Source organism: Coffea arabica, chromosome 6e (genome assembly GCF_036785885.1).
Source record: "Coffea arabica cultivar ET-39 chromosome 6e, Coffea Arabica ET-39 HiFi, whole genome shotgun sequence".
In the NCBI taxonomy this organism is placed as follows: Eukaryota; Viridiplantae; Streptophyta; class Magnoliopsida; order Gentianales; family Rubiaceae; genus Coffea; species Coffea arabica.
The window spans coordinates 7,310,397-7,335,313 of NC_092321.1; the positions used below are offsets into that span (position 1 = coordinate 7,310,397).

General features: G+C 35.7%; 2 protein-coding genes across 3 annotated transcripts; both read left to right on the top strand.

The window, feature by feature from the left end:
- The first annotated feature begins 7,386 nt into the window (after positions 1-7,386).
- LOC113697256 (sodium/pyruvate cotransporter BASS2, chloroplastic-like) lies at positions 7,387-12,275 on the top strand. 2 transcript variants are annotated; one of them, XM_027216803.2, is made up of 13 exons: positions 7,388-7,810; positions 7,982-8,096; positions 8,698-8,821; positions 8,953-8,994; positions 9,069-9,182; positions 9,288-9,350; positions 9,458-9,585; positions 9,755-9,836; positions 10,245-10,296; positions 10,484-10,581; positions 10,698-10,856; positions 11,691-11,780; positions 11,885-12,275. In XM_027216803.2, exons 1-13 carry the CDS (start codon positions 7,699-7,701, stop codon positions 11,960-11,962), a joined length of 1,257 nt encoding a protein of 418 aa, XP_027072604.1. In that variant the 5' UTR covers positions 7,388-7,698; the 3' UTR covers positions 11,963-12,275. The 2 variants fall into 2 exon arrangements, with proteins under 2 accessions (XP_071910947.1, XP_027072604.1); XM_072054846.1 differs by lacking the exons at positions 8,953-8,994; positions 9,069-9,182; positions 9,288-9,350 and having other exon boundaries at positions 7,387-7,810.
- Positions 12,276-15,860: 3,585 nt separating this feature from the next.
- LOC113697379 (transcriptional corepressor LEUNIG-like) lies at positions 15,861-24,316 on the top strand. Its single transcript, XM_027216973.2, has 18 exons — positions 15,861-15,989; positions 16,807-16,904; positions 17,016-17,110; positions 17,328-17,624; positions 17,705-17,805; positions 17,900-17,984; positions 18,099-18,171; positions 18,924-18,973; positions 19,188-19,430; positions 19,575-19,751; positions 20,197-20,391; positions 20,978-21,077; positions 21,188-21,291; positions 21,438-21,584; positions 22,262-22,417; positions 22,675-22,791; positions 23,379-23,585; positions 24,056-24,316. The coding sequence occupies exons 1-18, from the start codon at positions 15,955-15,957 to the stop codon at positions 24,191-24,193; spliced, it is 2,418 nt and encodes an 805-aa protein (XP_027072774.1). The 5' UTR covers positions 15,861-15,954; the 3' UTR covers positions 24,194-24,316.
- Positions 24,317-24,917: the final 601 nt, after the last annotated feature.

A 24,917-nucleotide genomic window follows, 5' to 3' on the forward strand; every position in this document is an offset into this window, starting at 1 on the left:
CAACTCCAGTTCAAAATGCAAAGTTCGACCTCGAACTTTAAAAAATTAAAATAATTTTTTATTTTTTAAAAATAAATAAAATAATATTTTTTAATAAATAATAAAATATTATAAATATATATAATTTTACTATTAAAATAAAAAATATATATATAATCGAATCCACTCAAGAACTAATAAATTGAATATGTTTAAGTTTGAATTCGAGCTCGAACTCGAGTCGAGCAACCCTACTCATGAATGATCATCTAGGATAGTAGTGCCCAGTACCCTGGCGAAGCTTCAATGTTCAAACAATAAATTGGGGGGGTTGGGTGTTGGTTACAATTCCTAAAACGCGCTGCCTGTCTCATTCTTCGTTGACGGGAGATGGGTGCCCAAGTCAACAATGCCACCATATATGCATGACCTCTAAAGTCTAAATATGTCATTTTCTTTTCTTTTTTTTTTTTTGTTAACTATCAATGTATCTATCACTATTTTACTTCTACTCCTAAGTTAGTCAATAATAAAAGAGGATTCAATTGGACTAGAAAAGTTAAAGGGACAGAGACTCACTTCTAGACCAAAAAAAAAAAGGTGCACAATTACACACCACTTGGATTTGATTCAAAGTGCGAGAGTTTGAATCCCAAAAATATGATCATTAGGATTACATCTTCGTGTGCCGTCCGGTAGCCAACTTACTTAAGGAAAATTAGTTAAATACGTCATTTAATCAATTGAAGTTTTTCTTTTTCTCCTTCTCGAGATCTTTTTAACTAGTTTCGGTTGAAATAGACAAAGCGGAGAATTTGACGAAAATGCGAAATGTTTTCTTACGCTTATAAAAAGTGCAATTTGCCAATTTGGAAATTAATCGACCCAAAGATTTTGGAGATTCATGGCCGGCAATCAACATGAGCAATCCCGTTACGGTAGGACCTGACACGTGTGGGTGAGATTTCTAACAGTCATCTGGCATACGAACGTGGTGGCATCAATTAGTGTGGATTTAGTAGAGTATTTTCATTTTTTTTTTCCTGTTTTAGCTAGAATTCTTTAGCTTCATTCAAACGCCGGAAAAGTCTTTAAAGGGTGAAGGATAACTTCTGGAGTTGTGAGATATTTGGTGATTTGCTTCGTTTCCGTTCGTTTTAGGTACTTTCTTGATCAAGTTATCCCATTCCGTTCCGTCTTTTACTAGGTTCCTGGACTCCTCCCTGTTTCAAATCATTATTTATATGTTACAACTTACAAGGAGGACGGAGAATCACTGTCGGCTACTATTCAATGCGAACGTACATTTACGCATTGACTGCTATTATGCTCAGTCGCGTAGGCACTGTTTGAACATGATTAACAAGTTGTCGCACGAAAATGACAGTCCCTTAGATTTACGCACTGACTGCTATTATGCTCAGTCCCTTGAACCCCTCATCTTTTGGAACAAAATCATCAATTATCCATACAATCATGATACCTTGCAACATCGAGTTTAGTACTGGATTCCTCACTAGTGTCTATTATTTAGAACCAATTCCTTGATTTTCCAAATTTAGTCTTGTTTGTTTGGGATGCAAGTTTTTCTTTAAAACTTTTAATTTTTTTATCTTACGTACATTAAATCGTTATACTAATACATTTTTCTTCAAAAGCTCTAAAAAAAATAGCAATTCAAATGGGCTCTAGCCATTCTTCTTTTTTTTTTTTTAGAAAAAAGTGCAAGCTATCAATGGTAAAAACTCTCCAGATGCCTTTCATGGAAATGCATCAAATTTTGAGAACTTGTAATTTTGATTCTAAGGTATTAATCCAGCTCAGCAAAAGGTCACACCTATCATGAGATGCACTACTCTTAAGCCCAAAGTTTTACGTACAAAAAACTCATGATACCAATTTAGCCAGGCACTTAACAGAAATAGCAACTTAATTTACGTACCATAATAATTGCGGCATCTACTAGAATTCTACTCTATTTGTTTAATTGCACCAATCGGAAGCGAAGATGTGCCGCCGCTGATGAGGAACGGGAGAAGAAAGTCAAGAAAGAATGCTGGGGAAAAATCCAAAGTAACAGAACTTTGATCATGAACGACGTGGAGTATAAGAATTTTAAATTTGATTGCGTTACCTACCTGTAATCAAGACAAAACTTTGAGCTTCTTACTTGTTTTTATGTGTCTGTCATTTGTCAAACGACTTGGGAGTAGGACTACACAAATTGGGTGTGGAGACTTTATCATCAGTTTATTCAATGTGTATTACCCGTCGAGCTGTCTCCGCTTCTTTCTTGTTGCACTCAACCGATCTCTTGGACTTGAAGTGATGGTTATAAAAAATAATAGTAGCATCCACTGAACCATACTCTTCAAGGAACACTGGAAGAGGCACAAATGGATACTGCATATAAATATTGAAGAAGGGCTTTCTGTTTAATTTTCTTCCTGGAAGAGGCTCTTTTTTTTTTTTTTTTTTTTTTTGGGTTTCTAAAGTAGTATAATATATAATAAGCAAGACCAAGCTTTAGAAAACATGATGAAGATTACTATTACATAATAAAGAACTGTAGTGTACTTTTTAGTTTTTGTCAACCAATGCTGCCATATTCTAATTTTCAAGGTTCTTTTTAATCCTTGACAGCACCATTCCTTCTCCATCCTACGAAGTATTTTGTGCCGCTTTCTTCTAAATTGATTGACAGTTCACAAGCAATTTCAATAGGGAGTCCTGTGTATCCCAATAAGATACATTGAGGTTAAATTAAAAGTCTACATATAAAAGAGACTAGTGACTTTTTCATTGTTGATTCTGGGCAACAGAAAATAAAAAAGTAGTATCAGCCCAGCTAGTGCACTCCGGCTTCCTTTTGAGTTTTTCTTTAAGCAAAGCAGGCCAGACAGGCGATGGAGTTTTCAATTGGATTCCATCACCTTTTAAAAGACAAAGTTCATGGGTTAACTGAACTCTCCGCGTTCTAGTATTCTATGACAATATATTATTTTTATAGATATATAGTATACTATGCTAAGCCATTCTAAGAAGTGGCAAGGTTTCTTTTCTTTCTTTTTTCTTTTTGCAAATTGAGTTTCTAATCTTTCTTTCTTTTGTCATTACTAGCAGTTTTTTTTTTTTTTTTGGGGGGACTCACAACAATTTTTTTAATCTGACACATATCACATTAAAAAGTATTACATTAATTACCTCAAAAAAAATTTCCAGACAATCTTCCATTCAGACACACTCATCGGCTTCTGCACATCACTCTCTTTATTCACTCCCTCCTGGACCGTGATAAAAGTTCTATTATCTTTTACCAAAAAAAAAAAAAAGGGTCTATTTTCTTGCATTCCAATTTTAGTAAGGAAAAAAAGAAGAAAAATCTCTTTCAGTTTCAGCTTTATAAACCCCAGTGGAGCCTGGGTATGAAACGTGAGGCCAAAACCATCATATTCCTAAATTTTGAGTGGCTACCAACCTTTAATTTAATGGCAAATAAGTACTTATTGAAAATTGCTGGAGTATATATATGTTTTCGCAAGAGAACAAAAATATCAAATTGGAAAATTCGGAGTGGCAGGCCCAACCCAACCCGCTCTCCCTGCTCCCGCTGTTGTTGTTTGCCGATCGGCAGCCAGCGCCAAACTCCACCACAATAAAAAAAAGGACGCTGGAAAAAGTAGAGGCCTGCAATTGCAAGTCAATAATGAGCAAGTCAAGTTGGCAAGTGTACAAGTATTATCTCAGACGATAGTCGTCAATACATATATTTATTATATTTATACGAGTCTTTAGTTTTTTTTTTTTCTCTACCAAAAAAAAAAAAGAGAATATTCTGGTCCGAGTGAATTGACCATTTTTTCAAAAACAAGTTTTTCAAATATAGTGTTACAGTAATACACAATAATTCAAAAAAATCTCATTCATACAATATATTTAATATTTCAAAAATTTTTTATAGTAAAAATTTTTCATATACATTGTTACAATAAAATTTGTCAAAAATACCCCCAAAAGCAATTAATCCAAACGAGGCTTAGTTTTTCTGCAATTTCCTTTCTCCAACATAAAACAGAAAGGAAAGAAAATGAGGCCACGCTCGTTATGAGCTAATTCTTGAATTATCAGTTGTGAATTCGTATCTGTTCTTTTTAAGGTGAAACAATATATTAGCAATTGCTACTTTATGAAGTAAACGGATAAAAAAAAAAAAAAAAACTCATTCATCACTCATATGCTGCTTCATCTTCCTTTAGCCACGAGCAGCTTATTATATTCAAGTATAAGAAAACTCGTACGTTATTAAGACTTGAAATTGAAATTTTGTACTATCAGATTTTCTTTAACGCTACGATAATTCGATATCCTTTTTTTTCATACCACGACGGAATGGAAGAAAAGCAAAGAAACCTGCTATGGCTGTTGAATGACTGGCTTAATTACTTAATCATCTGGGGTCATCAATTGTTAGATCAGATCAATAAATTAATATTAGACAAAAGCTCCATATACGCCCAAAGTTTTGGAAATTTAAAAGTATAAATTAGTTCAAGGAGTAATATATATAAACTACTAGTATGCTTGACTGTCGAAGCACGTGGCAGGAATTAATAGGACAATCATAATTCCTGACAGCATAATGACAAAATTCTGGATACAGGACACTTTCGCATCCACATGTAGATCACATTTTGTCTATCTACACTTCGGCCCTCACGGTTTGGTCTGGTCTTTCTGAGTCTTTCACTATTTCACCTCGAAACCAAGAGAATATCGACTTTCGGTTGCAATTGGAGTTGCATTTTGAAATGCAGACAAAGGGTGCATATATACGTATATATGTGGAATAGTGCGGTAGACTTCTTTTTACGTATACAAACGGTTTCAAACTCCAACTTGAAACAATTCAAGATTCTTTACGGATTTCGTCACTTCAAAGGAAAGAAAGTGCTGCTACAATGGTTCCAATCAATCAAAACCATGAGCGATACTTATTCAACAATGGTACCAATTAGTGTCTTATAGGGTGTGTTTGGATTGTAAGTTATTTGTCCAAATATATTTGCTTACATCACTATTACAATTTCCAATACACCTTTTTATCTTCCCAATTATCTTTTTATCTCACATACATCACATCACAAAAAGTGCTATAGTAAAAATATCTCAAATAACTTACAATCCAAACACACTATAGTGTTGGTGTCTCGCAGTACTCGCGACGTTAACTAGTTGGAAACAGCAAAGTTCATTGCCTTCCCAATTCCCTTTCCCCCAAAAATCCTTGTTCCCACATCGGTCGGTGGTGATAAGTATGTGTGTGTAGGATTTAAGGTTCTCAGGTTTACTCATAAGTCAGCAATTGCCTTTTGAGTAAATTTGTGGAGTTACCTTAGATTCTGGGTGTGTGTGTTTATTATCTATTATTAAAAAAAAAAAAATCGAAGAAGATAAGATATGAAACCAAGGATGAAGATCAAGAATGAGTAATTCCTTTCAAAACCAAACATGTGCGTCCCTGTCTTGTATACGTACTGAGTATATCTCAGAGAATGATCATGCGATGCGCACCCTTTTCTGTGCAAGCTAGTATTCAGAGAATATCAACATCATTTTTTGCTGGAGCCTGTAATTAAATCATTGGCGTTTACGACTTATATATATATATATATATATATATATACGAATACCTAAAGCCAGTTTAGGCAGGCTTCTCTAACAGGACAAGAATTTCTGCAGCTTACAAAAATACGGAATCCTGTATTAGTAGAAAAGACAGCAATACGTACAATTCAAGAATGGCAAGAATTGTGTTCCACCAACCTGATCTAACAATTTATTGAATAAGAATGATGGACCATCACCTAAATCTGCTGAAACCCATCAACACACCACTACTACTTATGTGGTAGTTCATATGTTTCCCACCGATTTCAGCTTTAAAAAGGAAGAAAAAGTGTTAGGTGTGGTTCTCGCCAGCCGGTAAGTATTATAACCAAGGTTTGGTACTTGCTGGATAATTAGCAGGCTCTTGCTTAACTTGGATCGAGTAGTGTCGGAGGAGCTGGGTAGTGGGTACAAATGAGCCTGGTCAAGCCATGAGAGTCTTTTTTTGGGATGCAAGTATGGTCGAAATATTCATGGTTGGTTTGTTCAAAGTAAGATGAATAATACCATACCTGGAGAGAGGATACAAATGATCATTATATCGATTAAGAATTTCCCAACTTGAAATCCAATCGATACACTCGTTAATTAGAACTTCACTGAAATTCTAAATGACTCAACAAACCATGCACCAGCCTCTCAGCCTGAACTTTCAATGTTTTATTTACAGTAATACACCTAAATCAATGCTTGTCATATGTTATCAGAAATTATCACATTGCGCCGACAAAGTCTTGATCTAATGGTTAATGTTGAGATCTTAGGATTTAGAAATTTTAAGTTCTAATCCCCTTTGTCCCTAAAGGACCTATCCGCTTCTTAAATTATACCCGTCCCTTGCTTGAAAAAATTTAACCAACCAAAAAAGAGAAAAAGATTCACAACAACTATAAATAAACATAACTTTTTGAGAATGACAACACCGGGTATTCATCTTCTTGTTCTCGACTTGGGCCAACGTTTTCGGCTCTCTCAAATGCTTGGCCACACCAAGGGCCGCTTTCGGCCCCTTTGAGAGCAGTGGATTTGTTCTCTATATTCAGATTGAGCCCTTCCTCAATGCTTGGGCTTCAAGTCCCAAATCACAGACTCTGTTCTCAGCGTTGTTGTTGGTCTGTAGGTACATGAGGGAAGAAACTAGCAACTTTGAAGTTATTGGGCTTCAAGCTCAAACTATACCTCAGAAGCACACCAAGACCCTTCAAAACATCATTCAAGTAACCATAGACCTTCATCATTTTCATTTTTTTACTTTATCTGATATTGCCACAACTAAAATGATAAAACTACCCCTCTCAAGTCAGTTGCAAAGATTTTTTTTTCTCACTTGGCTTGTTATTTGTTAAGGACAATATCGGCATGTTACACAAAGCTGTGGCATTATGATAAATTGAACATCCACGTTAACCAGCTTAAACTGTTAGGAAGTCTCCTTGAATCCAAAGATGGGAGTATTTGACTTTTGGGTTCATCTCATTCCAACCGGGGCCAATCCTCGACCGCTCGTATCGACGTCTTGACAATAACCGCTCACGAAATGTGGGAACTTCGGTTTACGAGAAACCCACCAAAAAATGGGACGTCCGATGGTCCTTCGAACAGGACAGGACAGGGTGGGAACATGCAGAAACCAACACACGAAAAAATAGACCCCAACCATTTTTTTTTCCCCTTATCTGTCATGGGTCGTTGCAATATTGAAAGTTGCCAAAACGGCTAGATCAGATCAGACCCAATTGGCTAATTAAGTGGCTGTTGTGTGCCTCATTGGTTTCCACGACCCCCCGCAAGAAAATCTGTTATCTTTTTCTTTTTTTTGGGTCTGAAAATTCTGTTATCTTCGAAATACTGAACAAACATCCCCCAACCTTTCATTTTTCACGGTTTCCCTATACTCTTTCACGTCACTGGTTCACTCCACTCTGTTGCCGCTGCTACCGCGAACCTCTCTCACTCAAAACCCAAGCTCAACATATTATTGATTCAAACAAAACTTTAGCGCCAGGCCCTTTTACTTTATTGTTGCGTTTGGCTCTCTTGATACCGTAAGCAATGGCTTCTATCTCAAGAATTGTTGCTAAAGATTGTAAGAGTTTGCAGTCATCTGAGGTCTATCAGAGACGAAGTTTTGGCCTTTCTGCAAGGACACCGAAAACCAATTTGGGTATGTATTGGTTCTTGAATGTTTTCATATCCTCTTTGGCTTTGTAAATTACCTTAATTTGTTTGGCATGTTGGTTCTGGTGGCAATTGGCTTTTATTGGGCTTTATATGTATATTTTGGCAGTTCTTATTGAGGTCTATTCCTGGAGTTAGGAATTTATGTTGATTTCAGGTATAAGAAGTGGAATTGCTATGCCTGAGGCTGGTTTAGCAATCCAGAACAAACCACAAAGTTCAATATTTGCTGTCACTCCCTCTTCCTTGTTTGAGGATTCATTTGAGTCCAGGTATGTTTCTGTTTCATGGGATGATGCTCAAGAACTCCTTCCTTGTATCAAAGCATGTGTATGTACTATTAACTTCATACTGGTTAATGTTTTGCTGAGAAAGTTAAAATGGACATTACAATGATATCAGCTGTATGATCAATGTGTTCTTGCCACCCAAGAAAGCTATTAGGTAGTAACTCTTGTTTATCAGTGTGGTCAACATGTCTAACTTTGCTTTATTTCAGGGTACAGGTTTTGTTATTTATTTTCAAAGTGAACAAGGTTTGGACTGGAAGAGAATTTCCATGTCCTTTTGAGTAACATATCCTCTTGGGATTTGACACCTGTTATCTGTAGTTTTTTAGTCAAGAAGTGGCCCAAGCCATGCTAGTAATTTTTAATTGAAATATCAGTGCTCCCAATTTGAGGCTGTGTTTGTGTGAACTTTTATAATCCCTCTTTGATTACATTTACTTCTTACACACGAATTTTCGATCCTTTCTTATCAACAACTCAATTTAAGTGAAACTTTCAAACGCTTTATACTATTACCTATGATGATTCAAGTACATGCCATTATTGCACTAATTTGCTAATAACCACGAACTGATGTGATTAGGAATGGAAGATGTTATTGCAACGCAGCTGCAAATGTATCTGGAGATCTTCCTAGCAGCTCTCCTGGAGAAATGAGCCAATATGAGAGAATAATTGAAATATTGACGACTCTTTTCCCTGTTTGGGTATGGTCTTTCATCGCATTAGATTGGATAAACTCCATCTTGATGGATTCTGAGTTGCTTCTCTCTTCATTGTTTAGAAGAAATATTGTGTTGGGAAGAGATTTATAGTTGAGTTTATTTGATCTTGGCAGGTCATACTGGGTACCATAATTGGCATCTATAAGCCTTCTATGGTAAATTGGCTGTTCTGTCTTTGGAAAGTTCCTAAAGGAAATGTAATTGATCTCTAATGAATTAAATCTAATAGGTAACTTGGTTAGAAACGGATCTTTTCACGATTGGATTGGGTTTCCTTATGCTTTCGATGGGATTGACACTAACATTTGAGGACTTTAGACGATGTTTACGGAACCCATGGACTGTAAGTAGCAAGTTGTTCTGTGTTATCTATGGCTTCTTGTGATGATAATAAGATCGAATCTTCTTTCTTTGTCCGTTTAAGTAAGTTGTCGGCATTATTTTCCAGGTTGGTGTAGGATTTCTTGCTCAGTATTTGATAAAGCCCATGCTAGGCTTCTTTATTGCAATGGTATGTGGCTTTTTCTAAGCAGCATACTCTACATATATAATATGCTCTTATCTGTGGTGTTGAAGATTTTTGTATAAGATGTTGGTAATATATTGATTATGATGCAGACTTTGAAATTGTCAGCTCCTCTTGCAACTGGTCTTATTTTGGTGTCATGCTGTCCTGGAGGTCAGGCATCAAATGTTGCTACTTATATATCAAAGGGCAATGTAGCACTCTCTGTTCTTATGACAACGTAAGTTTACTTCTGAAGGCAGCAGAAATTATTAATTGGTGGTTCATTACACAAGCAGTTTCTGCTACCGAAACTACATCTCTTTTCCTCGTCTAAGGAGCCTGTCAAAAAATTAGTAAGTTGGTATGCCATGGATGTGACACTAAATGACTCTGTGCTATCATTACAGGTGTTCAACGATTGGGGCTATTGTGATGACACCTCTCCTGACTAAGCTTCTTGCTGGCCAGCTTGTCCCCGTTGATGCAGCTGTAAGTCTATACAAGTTCTACCAGTTACCCAAAGGTGGATAACAGCTGCTAATTAGTAGTATTCTGGTATTTGAAAATTGGTGGTACACCTCAGAATGATAACTTTGCATACATTCAGAGAAGGAAATGTGTTAGGTGATGCAGAGGAAACAAACCAAAGTCAGCAAATTTATTTACATTGCTGTTATTAATTTTCCATACCTAAAGCAGCTTAGCTCACCTGTAAGAGAAAATATCATGTATGGGCTTGTAGACACATGCTCTGTAGTTTGGCTGAATCAATGTGTAGTCCTAAAGCAATGTTTGTTTTGTTGCCGTCTATTCATTAGCTCCTTTCTTCTGTACCTTACCAGGAAAGAAGTCCTTTTATGTGTAACACACCAAAAATCCATTTTCTCCTCTTTTCAGGGCCTTGCCATCAGTACTTTTCAGGTTGTCTTGGTTCCAACAATTATTGGAGGTAACTGAAAGGTGTATAATATTAATTTCCTATATATTCCTTTTTGTTTTTTTATCATCTTGTAGGAACATGTTTAATGTTGCTTCTGAACTGAAGTGTTATTTTCATGTAACTTTCTGATATCTTATATTTCGTAATAATAATTAAACACATCCAGCTTTAACTTCATTATCATTTTCTGTGGCAGTGTTATCAAATGAGTTTTTCCCAAAGTTTACTTCAAAAATTGTCACTGTTACGCCTTTGATTGGGGTTATTCTCACCACTTTGCTTTGTGCTAGCCCAGTAAGTTCATTGTGTTGTGCTGTAATTTCATATAAGGATTTCGTTTTTGTGCTTTAACATGTTTCTTCAAAAGTTCTATTATTTAAAGAAGGTTTTAATACTTGTGTGTCTTCAAGATTGGTCAAGTTTCAGAGGTCCTGAAAACTCAGGGAGCACAATTGCTGTTCCCAGTGGCCCTCTTACATGCTGCAGCATTTTTTCTTGGTTACTGGATCTCAAAAATATCATTTGGTGAATCAACTTCCAGAACTATTTCCATAGAATGTGGAATGCAGGTAATTATCCTTTCCTCTACATTGCATACTTATTTGTACATTAATTAATTCTGTGAAGTTACCATAAGATTCAATGGTTCTATGCTTATAGAATAACCCTCGAAATGACTATATATATATAGTAAACTGATGATAAAAAAAAATAAGTTTGATGATTCAACAATTAAAGTACTACTAATGTAGAAATGTGAAGGCATTAATCCAGAACTGTATAAACTGATGAGATGAGCAGTTGCAGAGCTCAAATAGAAGTCGATAGATAGCAGAATTCAGAGACCAAAAGAATTACAAAACCAAAAAAGTGAAAAAGCGATCAGGGTCAGAAATGCACCGTGATCAAAATGTGAACGCCGGCCTGGCCCAACTAGACAGGGACAGGGAAGGAGAAGGATAGTAGTAGGATCAAAAGCATGAGTCCTGTTGATCTAACTTGCATTTGATGTTCCTCACTGACCAATGGTCTAAAGTAGGTATCACATGAGATACACATTATGCCTCCTTTTGTGATACCATACATGTCCTATGACAGATTGATTGACTATGTTATGTTGTGTTAGTGATACTGCTAGCGTAATGCTGCTTGAAGTAATAAAATCTTTTATTGAACAATCTGGAGAATTGAAGATTCACCTGATTTGCCTCTATCAATGTGTTATTGATTCCTGAAATTGGCATGAATGTGTGGGCATCTGTTGTATGCCTTGCATATAGCCCTCAAAATGTGGAAGAAGCTCTCACTCTTTAAACCAATGCACCAGTTATTTTTCTCTGTCTGTTTCAGGAATATGTTATAATGTCCTCATTATTTTGGTTTCCTCATGAATTCTTGTACAGAGTTCTGCCCTCGGATTTTTACTGGCACAAAAGCATTTCACAAACCCTCTAGTAGCAGTGCCATCTGCAGTTAGCGTTGTGTGCATGGCGGTAGGACCCTTCGTGGTTTTTTTTTTTTGTTAATGTGATGATCTGTCATATCTGGTTTTCCCAGTCAAGGCTTAACACTTTCAATGTCATTATCCCACATGCAGCTAGGTGGAAGTGGTCTGGCCGTGTTGTGGAGGAACAGACCAATTTCTGTTGATGATAAGGATGACTTCAAGGAGTAAAAGAGTTGAAGTTCGTATCCATGTTGATGGTGGTTATAGCTTTGATTCCAGTAGCATCTCTATATTGCATCATGGCAGTACCATCGGAAGTTGCATCCATATTTTGGCTTCAGATTTAATTGAAGCTAAGTTTTGGAGTTTATGTCAATTTAAGTCGTAGATGCAGTTGAAATTAGAACACACTGGCTTTTAAAATGCTAGTATTTTAGATCGTTTTAGAGGGAGGGATGAAAGCCATATCACTAAATAGGAACTTAACAGTCAAATGTAAACGATCTTATCGTCGATTCATACTTTCTCATGATTTCCATGATCTTAGCGACTGCCATGGTTTGGATTGCCACCAGAACCTGTAATGGATTAGGGGTTCTACTGATGAACTATTATCGTATCAAAAAAGTGTTATAGTATATATATTTTTTTAAAAAAAATTATTTCAAATAATTTCCTATCTAATATTTTCAATTAATCCATTTCTCTCTCTTTCTCTCTCTTATGTGATGTGACTAGGGCTGTAAAACGAATCGAGCCGCTCAGTCAATATTGAACTCAAGTTAAGTTCGAACTGATCAAATCGAATTTAAGTTAAAAAATACTAAACTCGTTAGTTCGAACTCGATTATATATATATATTAATAGTAAAATTATATATATGTTCATAATATTTTATTATGTATTAAAAAATTATTATTTTATTCATTTTTAAAAATAAAACAATAATTATTTTTTTTTTTTAAACTTGAGTTCGACTCGAATTTGAGTTGACCCTAACATTTTGAGTTCGTCAACTCGAGTTCGAGTTCGAGTTTTGTAAAATTATATTAAGACTCGATTCGATTAAATTGAAACTAGACTCGACTCGATTTGTTTGTAAACTTAGATGTAAAATAGCCAATTGAAGAGATTTTATAAGTCATTTGATTGATTGAACCAACCAATTTAGCATTCAGGTTTTTCTTCCAACTTACCAATCAAAATCAATCTATTTCTTCAAACAACTTATATCTAGTCACTTGAATTATTTTGACTGTAACAATAGAAAGGTACTTATTGGTAGTACAATAGATTCATGATAAATTTATACAATTGATAGATGAATATCTAGTACTCATTCAATGGTCATAGACCCATTTGTACGCCGTATAATATACTATGTATTGTGCAATAGTTGCAAGAGTTTCCTCATGTTATCATGCATCAGCTAGCATCATTTTATTTTAATTTAATCTATGCATATATGGCTACTATTGAATAGTATATCCATCCATGATCTACAAAATAAATACGTAGATCAAGCGTACACAAGCTTCAAGTCAGCGGTACCTTTTCGCCATCTCTCTCCACAGGGCCAAAACAGACAAAAAGGAAGAACGCGACTCGGAACGAACTCACACTCTTACGGTCTTACCTCTCTGTTATTGGCCTCAGCCTCACGCGACACGGCGACAGGTGGTACGGCCGAGCTTTGTTTCTTGTCTTCCAAGCATCCAAATCTGCTGTTTTCAAATAGCCCAAAATTTTTGCCGCTTTTAGAAAAAAAAAAAAACCCAAAATTGGGTTTGACCTTTGGGATACCTCCATTACTTTTTTACTAGTTCCCCGTCAGACTGTCGCCCACTAAATTAAAATTTTGTGGCCAAACCACGTGACCCAAAAAAGCTGCTTAAATTATTACTCCCTAGTATTAACAAGTTCCAATACTCAGGCGCATTTTTGTCCTTTAACGGAAGTGTTCAACTATTAATAATGCCCACCGGCCACCACACATGTTGCCTCGCCTGATAAAATCGAATTATTTTTTTCACTAGAAATTAAAATCACATTATTTAGAATAAAAAATTATGTACTTGCATTGTTAACACGTATCTCAATCAACTTCCTACTCCCTCCGTCCCACTTTGATAGTTCTGTTTTCTTTTTTTCGTCTGTCTCAAATTATAGTCCACTTTTCAATTGAAAAATGTAGTTATATTTTAATTTTCCTAAAATATCCTTATTCAATGTAAATTGTTGTTACTATAAACCTATCCCATTTAATGAGAGTTGATTCTTTTTTTACCATCAATTCAAGTTCCCATAAAGTTGTACTCTAATTAATGTGAGGGTATTTTAGGAAAATAGCTACCTAAATTGATTGTTCCAACAAAATTAATTACTTTTTCTTAAACTGTGTGAAAAAAATCAGAACTATCAAAGTGGGACGGAGGGTGTATTATCTTTTCAACTACATTTTTATACGATATGTATCATATTATATTATAAAACGTGACACAATAAATATTTCAAATAATCTCTAATCAAACACTCCAGCTTGCTAGAAAATTTTTTTAAAAAATGTTGTTTTTGAATCATTGTAAGCAGTGATATATGATTATGAAAGCACACGACACTTTTTTTTTTAAATATTTTATTTTTGATCACCTTTTAATCTTCTGGCAAACCAATTCTTTCTTTTATATATAATTGTTTTACCTTTTAGAAGCTTCATAAAAAAAAAGAAGAAGAAGCAAATATGCATAGTATTAATTGTTTAATCGTGTTCTTCATTTTCACCATAATTTATTGCAAATAATTGTGAACTTTGTTTCGATCCAAAGGTGATGGACAGCTAGTCGTTTGATTTGATATTTCAAATAAGACATGTACGAAAGAAAAAAAAATCACGCGAAATGCAGCCTGTGAAAGGGAAGACAAAACAAAAAAGAGAGTCAATTACGTACTTCCTTAACAACCTCATGCAAATAATGACAGGAAAATACAAAATTACACGTTGGAAGATGCTAAAGAAGCACATGTAATTAATTACACCGTAGGCCACTCCTTGGAATTTGATACAAATGTAATCACGCCAAAATACCAAACGACTTCTTTGGAATTGTCACTTAATCACACGTTTTGAAGTATTATCAAAGCATATAAGTGAAAAAACCAAAAAAGCTCAAATGTAGAATCAATTTTTTCATCACAGTCACTTTTCCTGCTTGCAGCCTTGTTTTTTTTTTTTTTTTTTTTTTTCTCTTCAAAATACACAACAAACTAGAAGATGGCATTATAGCACTTTTCGTACTACACAATCTTTCAAGTGAAAATAGATGATTTGGAATGAAGTCAAAATTTACTCAAAATTCAAATGAAATGAAAAAATAATTCTGTTTGGATTAACTGTTTTTGAAAGTATTTTTTAAATATTTTACTGTAACAATATAGGTGAAAAACTTTTACTGTAGATGAGGTTGTTTTTGAAATTATTTTTGGTGTTTTTGAGTTTTTTTTTTGTATCCGTTTGGATTAGCTGTTTTTGAGAATGTTTTTGAAAAATTTTACTGTAACAGAGTTTTTAGAATATATTTTGAAATATTTTTAGAAAATATTTTGGCATATTTATGAGTAATAGAGTTTTTAAAAAATATTTGAAATATTTTTTAAACGTTAGCCAAAATTTTAACTACTTTTTAAAATACCTTTTAGAGTACTTTTTAAAAATTTTATAATATTTGAAAAACTAGTTTTTAGAAGACACGGTTGTCTTTGATATTTTTACAGTTATTTTTGTTTGTGTATTATTGTAACATTATATATGAAAATTTTATTTTTTAAAATATGACCAATACAAAGGCAGCGAAAGTTACCACTGAGCACATTTTTTTTTTTTATTAAAAGGAAAGATCTTCTGAAATCTTTTTACTTTGATGTTAAGGGTAAGTTTTGGCATTTAAAGGAAGCAATCTGTCACTGCCACTCTACTGCTGAGTGCTGACACTCGCTATTTGCATGTCTTGCTTCCTTCTGCCTGCAAAGCAGAAACAGACAAATTCTCCTCTCCCAAAAGGCCATAACCTCAACCGCCTTTAATTAAAGACCACGAGCTCTTCACATACACACCACCCCACCCCACCACCCCAAACAAAAAAAAAAATTGCCATTTTTATAAAGTGTACCTTGGCTTGACATTCTTCGGTGATTGAGGTTTTGGAAAGAGGTTTTTCCTCCCAATGGCTCATCATTCTACAGTGGAGGCTGATAAAATGCAAGTATTTCTAACTAGTACTGTACTGTAGTATTTTACTCGTACACATTTGTAATATCCTTTTGTATTTTAATGGTATATGTTTTTGACAACAGTCTCTCATTTCAATGTTTTGATCATTTTCTGTGTCAAACGTTTGTGGGGGGTTTTTTTTATTATCATGGTTTGTATCAAGTTTAGATTACTTGTTTTGATCATGGGTTGTTTGTACTATCATGGTTTGTAGTTTTTGGCAAGCGGGCTTGTGTGTGTGTGTGTGTATTTATTTATTTATTTTTTTTTTTCATTTTTTGGTTAATCTTGTTGAGTTGGTTTTGAGGATGCCTGCTGATACAATAATATTGTTGTAGGTATCGGCTTTTTTTATTTAATCAATATTATTGAAACTTGAAGTTTGTCTAATTAAAGAAGCGCAGGGATTTCTTCTGTCTGTAGGACCTCTGGCTCTGACAATCACAAGGACTCTGATAGTACTTTGTTATTGTGCCGCCTTAATGTATTTGTTCATTTTTTTCAACATGTATGTCTTTTGTGGAGAATGGAGATATGCAGTATACTTCAGTTATAGGAGAGTTTTTTTTTTTTTTTTTTTTTTTATAGATTTCATCTCGTATATTTTTATGGCTTGATCATTGGTGTTATGGTGCAACTTTTTCCATTCGTGTGATTTCAGGGTCAAATTATTGGATTCTTTTAGGCCTTATCTTCTGTTGTCCTATAAATTATCTAATGTCTAGAAATTTACTTATATACATATATATATTCATTTTTGTTTTCTCGCACTAAGATCCCGGTTTTTTTTTAATGATTCCAACAGGTTAGATGTTTACATCCACGATTATCTTGTGAAGAGAAAATATGGTAACTCTGCTAGAACATTTCAAACAGAAGCCAAGATACCTACAAAACCAGCCGGTAAGAAGTCGGGAAGCAAAGCTGATTAAATAAAATTTAATTTCCTTTATTTACTTTCTTTTTTAGTTTGTAGAGATGGGCTCTTCAATAATGGCTTACCTATGGTTGCAGCTATTGACACTCCTGGTGGTTTCCTTTCCGAGTGGTGGTCAGTGTTTTGGGATATCTTCATTGCTAGATACAAGTGGACAGGGCCTAACAATGAGGTATTGGATCGGTTCTGCTAATGTATAGAATTATCTGGCTCTGTACTCTTTCATGAGTTGGATTCCTCCTTCGGTCATGTTATGTCTGTGTGAAGTACCAATCGTATATTCTATGAAGCTATGCTTATAATAAAGAAAGAGTTGCTTACCAGCAGCACGACGACAGTGAGACACAGATTTAGGTTTCTGCTCACCTTCTCTTGGTTCTGGAATGCAGCCCCTTCTTTCGAAACCACGAGAGCAGCTTCAGCAACAGAAGTGGCCGCAGAACTCTCAACAGCAGTTGCTGCAACAGATGCACATGCAACTTGTCCTTCAAAAGCATATTGAACAGCAACAGCTGCAGCGCCAGTGCCAAGGCCAATTAGTTGAGGCTCAGCTTCAGCACGGCACTGCCAGCAATGCTCTTGCTGAGCAAAAGCTTGGAATGTCTTATGCCACAGCCCAAAAGATGTTTGATGAAGCCTTGAACCCTCAAAATCAGGATGATGTTCTGTCTGAGGCCCAAATGAAGGTCATACTTCAGGTCTTTGGTAAGTATTGTCACTATTACAGCATTTATCTTCTTGACATCTTACCCTTATATTGCTGCAGAGGTATATGCTGTCACAGGACAGTGGCAAGGTTGGCCTGCTTTCCGATGCAATGCATACCTCAATAGTAAGGTCAGCTGTCAGTAGAGACCAGCCTTCAGGGTAGACCTTCGTGTTTGAAACTGACTCAACTTGCTTTATGGTATACTGTATTGTATTTCTCATATTAAAGTTTATTGTAATTGAAAATTTTCAGGCAACTAGGACATGATACACCTATTGGCAATTTAAAATCATGCCAAGGAGTGAAAGATCAAAAGCACCAACCTTTGGCATCTAAAGTGATTTCTTTTCCTTCTTACTTTGCCAAAAAAAAAAAATCAAATAAGGGGATGATTATGACCTTACTCTGATTAATTACTTAACATCTTTTCTTCTTTGACATGCTGGAACAGGACCTAAAGAATTTGATGATTTCCCCAAGCCCTAGATATACTGGTTTAGATGGATCACTGACTGAAGTTATTGGTTAGCTTCTTTCTAAGCCATCTACTGCATTTTTCCATTTTCAAATTACCTAGGGATTAAATTTTTCATGCAGTTCTTTCTGGGGGTATTGTTTTACATGACATGGTAATATATGGTGGCAAAACCTATAATTTGTGATGTACAGTGATTTCATTCTCATTTATTGCCTCCATGGATATTTTTTCTTTACCTTTTTCTGGATCCTGGGTGTGCCGGAAATTGTATAAATAGTTCCAGATAATAAAACCACAAAGACAAGTAGTATAACCTGAAAGAGTGGACAGCTCGTTCATTTATCGAGTTTCATTTCCTTTTACTTGAGTTTTATCATTTGCAAGTGAAAATGTTAATACTTGGGTAATAGTTGAAAATGATTAAGCTATTCCATGTTGACCAAACTGGAGCCAACTGCTCAAGATGTCTTTATAGGCTCTGCTTTGCCCAAGAATTGCCTAGACAAGGTAGATTTGCGAGTCTAGACACTGAATTTGAGTTTCAACTGTTGATTCGCCCATCAGATTAAATCTCCACAAAGAAGAACCTTGGACTTTGACTAGGTGCAAGGTGAAATTTGGTCAGTAAGGACCCTCCTCCTTGCATCCTATGACAGCTTTCTTACTCCAACCTTAGTGATCCATTTCCTTATCTAGTTCAGGTTACCAGGCATGATGGATGCTAGTGGAGTTGACGTCAATTTTATTTGTATCAAGCATCCAGTTGAGCTTAAAATTCACACGCTGTTTTTGTTTCAGGATCAAATCAAGCAGTGAACACTTTGCCATTAAAGGGTTGGCCACTCATGGTGAGTAGGGTTAAGTTTTTACTTCCAGACATAAACTAGTAAGACTACTAAAGTAATATTGCATTTAAGAAAAATAAACAAATCAAACCGTACAGTTGTCTTGTTTCATGAAGTCCAGGTTTTCTAGCTGGTGAATAATTGATTATGTATCCTAAATTGCAACCTGGTTTTGATCCAATCTCATTGAAGTAGTTTCTGTTTCTTCTGTAATTAGAGCCTTGATCAGCTTCAACCTGGACTTTACCAGCAGAAAAAGTCTCTTGTTCACCCTTATCAACCTGCCCAACCTCAGTTACATCAGCAAATAAGAATGCTTCTCATGGATCAGAATATTGTCAGGGAGAACTATGCGAAGGACAGTGAACAGAAATTAGTTGGCAATATTATTCCTGACATTTTGCATGCTGAAGTAGGTCACCCTATTTTCTCTCATGGAGACACAGAAATTCCCGCAAAGGTTCCAATCTGTATAATTATTGACTTTCCTGAGCACTGTTACTCATCCTTGAATCTTGGCTCCCTTGAAATGATTTTGCTTGTTTTTACTATTAATTATTATTATTATTCATTTATGTTTTGGTTTGTGGGTGAGTTGTTTCAGTTCTATGAGCGACTGCTGCAGAACAACCAATGCCATCAGCAATTTATGCAGCCTATACCTCTTGGATCAACATCAGAAAATTCAGATTGCCAAATCCCACCAGCAGATAGAGCAGGAGCTGCTAGTGGCAGCACCGACGATATTACCATTTCAAAAACCTCTAGAGAATATGATCAGGTTTGCAAATTATGGAGACGCTATCTTGAAGAAGTGTTTAAGCTCAACAAGGCCTGAAGTATCCAGTATGTCTTAGGTGAAGCATGTAGTCTCATAATCCATGTGGCACAAATGACTTGCCTGTTTTGATTTTTCATTCTTAGAGTGGTGTTATCCCATTCTTCAAATATAGTTGCATGTGACTCCTAAAGTGGCAGTGTCAACTCTAAGATAAATACAAGTTCCTTGACTTCAATCTGGGCAGTGCTGTATTTTGCTGTTTGTCTTGGCTTATTATTTTTCTATGAAAATTGACAATTATTTCCCACATCACTTTCTGAACCCTTATTTGCCTTTTTTAATGGCTGAGATTCCAATACAACTTATCAACACACAATCCATGTAATAAAAGTATACGTCTTCTTCAACTTTCAAAGTTTTTATTCAGTTTTATTTCTTCGTTTAGGTGTCAAAGAAGCAGCCTTTGAAGAAAAGAAAGCAACCAATGTCCTTTACATGTCCTCCAGAATGCTCAGGAGCTGCAAACACCCCTGCATTGACCCCAAATTCAGCACCCTCAACTCCCTCGACACCCTTAACAAATACAACGGGAGATATGTTACCAATCCCTGATTTACCTCCAAAAGATTTTTCTTCTAAGGTACCTGTGTTTCCCACTGTTGCCTCACATGCATTTGTCCTTAATTAAGCAGTCAATGATAGTACTTTGACTTAGCCATGAATATTCAGAAGTTTCCAAGGAGCAATTATTACATTCTGGATGGCTGCTGGTATTACAATCTGCTTCTTCCAACTTAACCTACTATCAACTGTGTTTTGTGTTTCACAATATGCTTCTAGTTTGACTTGAAAACTTGAAAAAACTCTCTTTTTCCTAGGTTGATTAAAGTCCTATGATTGAAGTAATACAGTTTTTCTTGTTTAGAACTGACCTGCTTACAGGCAAGAGAACTTGAGATATTCCCAAAGGAGATACAACATCCGCTATTTTGAAAAGATTGTGTTGGTTGTTGCGAGGTCTAGTTTCATGAACAGAATTTTTGGGATCTGTTTTCGGGGGAATGCATCAAGAACACTCGATGCTTTTGTTCCATGACTACAATTGTTTACAAGTTATTTTTGCAATGCACAAAATTTCTTCCTTGCATCAGTATTGCAGATTTCACATGAATGCTTATCAGCCTTTCCCTCAGCTGAGTTATAATGGACAGTAGTGTTGGTTGCAGGCTGCCCTTGATCAGTTAACAGAAAGTGGACCTTTGGAAGCTAATGTTGCACATTTTCTGTCTCCTGACAATCCTGGAAGTGCACCTACTGGATGGTCAGGTAAAAATCAATGTTTGACTTGTAGCGTTTGCTTTCCTTTGGGCAGTCTGTGATCTAACAGCTGTCAAGCTGTTGATGACTTATGGATGGTTTCTTTTGGTGAACGATAGATACAACACTGTTGGAGATTGGAACTATGTATACTGATAATGTGAAGTGCTGCGGCATCTCATCAAATGGGAAGCTTATTGCAACTGGTGGAGTCAACAGAAAGGTATAGAATGTGTTAATTTCAGAATTATCAACACAATATGATATAAGGTGCAATAACAAAGTGGAGCAACAGTTTCAGGTTTATTAATACTCTCCGTTTTCATTAATTATCAGATACATTTTTAATTGGTGGTTCTATGATGTTAGGTTGTATTATGGTGCACAGAATCAAGAAAAGAGAGGTATCAATTTGAACAATCTGCTGCAATCACAGATCTCTGTTTTGGATCAAGGTTGCCGAGGCTTGCTACATCTTCTGTTGACAAGACTGTCAAGATTTGGAATGTTGATAATGTAAGCTGATATATATGTACATTATTAAGTAGCTAGTGGAAGTTAACTTTGTGTAAATGTTAAAGTTGCAAGCCTCGTAAGACTGTTTTGGCTTTTGGTTGGCCTGTCAAATGAGAGTCCAAAGTATCTTCTTTATCTTCATGTGCTTACATGTTATATGAAGGTTAATTTGATCTTAAGGAACTCAAATCAAATATATCTTTTCGTATCTGATTGACTGAATTGGAAGATACATTCTTGATTGCTTTTTTCTATAAATTGCTTACTTCAACTAAAATGTAGTAGCAGCTGCTTCTGATTCTCATGAGATATTGACATACCTTCTATTTTCCAGCCATACTGATAGCTATCAACATCATTTGCTTCCCTGAAAATGACATTTGAACTTGTTTTCTTGGACATAGAAGCATATGTTGAACATGTAACTAGTCTTTGATTTTGACTTGAAGGTTCCTTTGATTCGAATCATTCTATTGATTAGAAACTGCTGCACTCTTGATCTCCACTACATCAGTAATAGCTGATGAATGACAGCATGGTGGAACCTGTTGCACCTACTTTGCTGGAAGGATTTTTTTAGATTGAAATCATTTATTTTGTGAGCCTATAATATGCTTCAAGAATACGTTGGAGGATTTACATAAAGTATGAACTAAATAAATAACTTCATCATGCAGCAAGACTGTCCTATTCAAACTTTCATGGGCCATAGTGGTTCTGTAATATCAGTGGACTTGCACCCAAGGAAGGAGGATCTTGTGTGCTCCTGTGATGATGATAGGGAGATACGATACTGGAGTATCAGGAATGGCGCTTGTACTGGAGTTTTGAAGGTATAAAGAGTTGACAAAGCAACAGATTTTCTTTTCTTTTGGGCACCAGTGACTTATCTTTTTGTCACACTGTTTTTTTCCTGATAGTGTTTCAAAATTGTTTTTTCTGCATTTGAGGGAACTAGGAAAATAGGTGGGGAGAATTGAAGCCAGGATCTATCTTAAGAAAGTGTGACCATGATCGGTGGTCCAACCTTAGCTCTCTTGTTTATTTTCACTTGTATGTTTTACTTTGTACTTTTACTGGCAAATTTCAGGTTGGTGCAACCCAGGTGAGATTTCAACCTACTCATGGAAGGTACCTTGCAGCCGCAGTTGGAAATGGTGTAACCATAGTTGATATCGAAACCCAAACATTTAGATATCCTTTAAAGGTTAGTCAGTTGTTCTAGATATCCTTTTTGTTTTAGAGCCTTTTTTGAAGAGTTCCTTTATAATGTGTGCGTGGTTCCATAAGAGACCAAAAGTGTTACTGTTTTCTCGATCAAGTTAGTATCAGGAGATAAGAGCTGGTGAATAATGTTAAATTGGATAGCAACCCTGGATCTACTAGAAGTAATGCTGCAATATCTTTTCCTTGTCAGTATGCAATTTTTGCATTAAAGAGGACCTTTTGTAAGTTTTGAATTCAGTGTCTCCAGGTTTCGAATGACCAGTCTTGTAATTAAACTTGTGCCCGATATTCAGAATCTAAAGGTGTTTGAAATAGATTTCAGATTTTCTTTGTCATTATATATATCTAGTTTTTAGGTCTTGCAAGCTAGGTAGTTGTTATTTAATGATGTTTTAATAAGTTTATCGGAATCACGCACTGGTATAGGCAAGTCAAGCTTTGTGAATGAGATCAATGAAACCTATTCTATCTGGATTTGTCTCTAATTGTGGAGTGATGTTGAATACTAGAGAGATCTGTGCTGCTGCTCGTTTTCTTCAATTTTTTTTTTTTTTTCCAATCGTGAAGGATCACGCCACAGATGTTCTTTGTGTATGCTGGAATTCTTCTGGTGAATATCTGGCTTCTTTAAGTGAAGATTCTATCAGAGTCTGGAAGATTGGTTCCTGTGGACAGCAAAAGTGCATGCATGAGTTAAGCATCACTGGCAAAAAGTTCCGCTGCTGCGCTTTTCATCCCTGTCAATCTTCGTTGCTTGTGATTGGTTCTAACGAGGCAAGTCATATTTTCATATTATTGTTTCCAGTTTCACTAGCGCAAATCTGCGTCTACGTGATCCTAGAAGCCATATCATATGGATTCAGCTAAACCGATGCTCATATATGAGACATTTAACATCCAATTAAGAATATAGGATTTTTCCCTTGTTTCTTATTGCTGTGACAATGAATTCTTTATACGTCTTAATTTGTTCATATGCACATTGTAAGGGAAAAGAAGAATGAAAAAAGAGAGTTTTAGATGTGCCTTACAATGAGAATGGAGCTTTTTGATCACTTTATGACTCGATAAATAATCCTTGCTCAAAGACAGTTTCCTACAGACTCTTGTGCTTATGTCAGAGGTTCAAGTCCTTGACATTTCAACAAATACGCACGTCTACCTGAAGCCATTTAGCATCACCCTTTCTTCCATTTGCTTTTCATAGTCATTGATGGTGACGCGTTATTTTTTTTTTTTATCAGTCTCTGGAGCTTTGGCATATGGCTGAAAACAAGATGATGACTGCGCTTGGACAGCCAACAAAGACATTGGCAGTATCAAATCCTTCCGGTTTGGTTGCTTCAGTTGGTGAAGACAATTTCATCAAGGTCTGGAAGTGACTCTGTTTTCCAGTCTCTTCTGTGCTTAACGATTCGATAATTTTTGTAGTGATTGCTCTTTTTGGTTCAGAAGTACAGTTGGTTGGAAAACTTATACAAAGGCATAGTGCAAACCTTCCTATACATAGCTTTACTAACTAGTTACCATAGAAAGAGCTCCTCGGAAAGCAACCTAAATGTTGCAGAGTGAATTATGATCATCTCAATCTTATACTACGTGGTATTGCATTTTGGCTCCTATTTATAATATTACTCATTTTCTGTTGGAAAAACCCGAACTCAGTTTATCAAGTTAGAAACGAAACGAATTGGCTGATTTTGATGATTCTAGTCTATACCTGTGGTTATAATTCTGCGCAAATCCTTCATTTGCAGCTAACTTGTTGGGGAAACAACCAAACAACAATAAGCGACGAGTCTGAAAGCTTTCTAAAGCTCCAAAAAAAGAAAAAAAAAAGGTCTGAAAGCATGAAAAAAAGTCTACGCAGTGTCCTGAAATTTACGTGCCAAAGGAAATTTCGTGATATAATCCTTGTGCATGCTGTGAATGTAAAAGACCTAGTCTGTGTATGTATTCGTTACCTAAGTGTATCTAGGAGGATGTGTGAATGTATGTAAAAAGTTTCAGTTCAAAAGCTGTCTCATCGATTGATTACCTTTCTTCCTTCAGAGCAGTCCGTGTCGAGAGTGAATGAGGTTAGTTAATTTTGGAGTGAATTTCTCA

What these genes read in the sequence shown, in the direction of transcription:
- LOC113697256 (XM_027216803.2), top strand. Translation starts at nt 7,699, where the DNA reads ATGGCTTCTATCTCAAGAATTGTTGCTAAAGATTGTAAGAGTTTGCAG. An exon ending in CGACTCTTTTCCCTGTTTGG is followed by an intron (nt 8,822 to 8,952) that starts GTATGGTCTTTC and finishes TGATCTTGGCAG; the next exon opens with GTCATACTGGGTACCATAAT. An exon ending in TTGTCCCCGTTGATGCAGCT is followed by an intron (nt 9,837 to 10,244) that starts GTAAGTCTATAC and finishes TCCTCTTTTCAG; the next exon opens with GGCCTTGCCATCAGTACTTT.
- LOC113697379 (XM_027216973.2), top strand. Translation starts at nt 15,955, where the DNA reads ATGGCTCATCATTCTACAGTGGAGGCTGATAAAAT. An exon ending in TGTCTGAGGCCCAAATGAAG is followed by an intron (nt 17,625 to 17,704) that starts GTCATACTTCAG and finishes ATATTGCTGCAG; the next exon opens with AGGTATATGCTGTCACAGGA. An exon ending in ACCAACCTTTGGCATCTAAA is followed by an intron (nt 17,985 to 18,098) that starts GTGATTTCTTTT and finishes ATGCTGGAACAG; the next exon opens with GACCTAAAGAATTTGATGAT.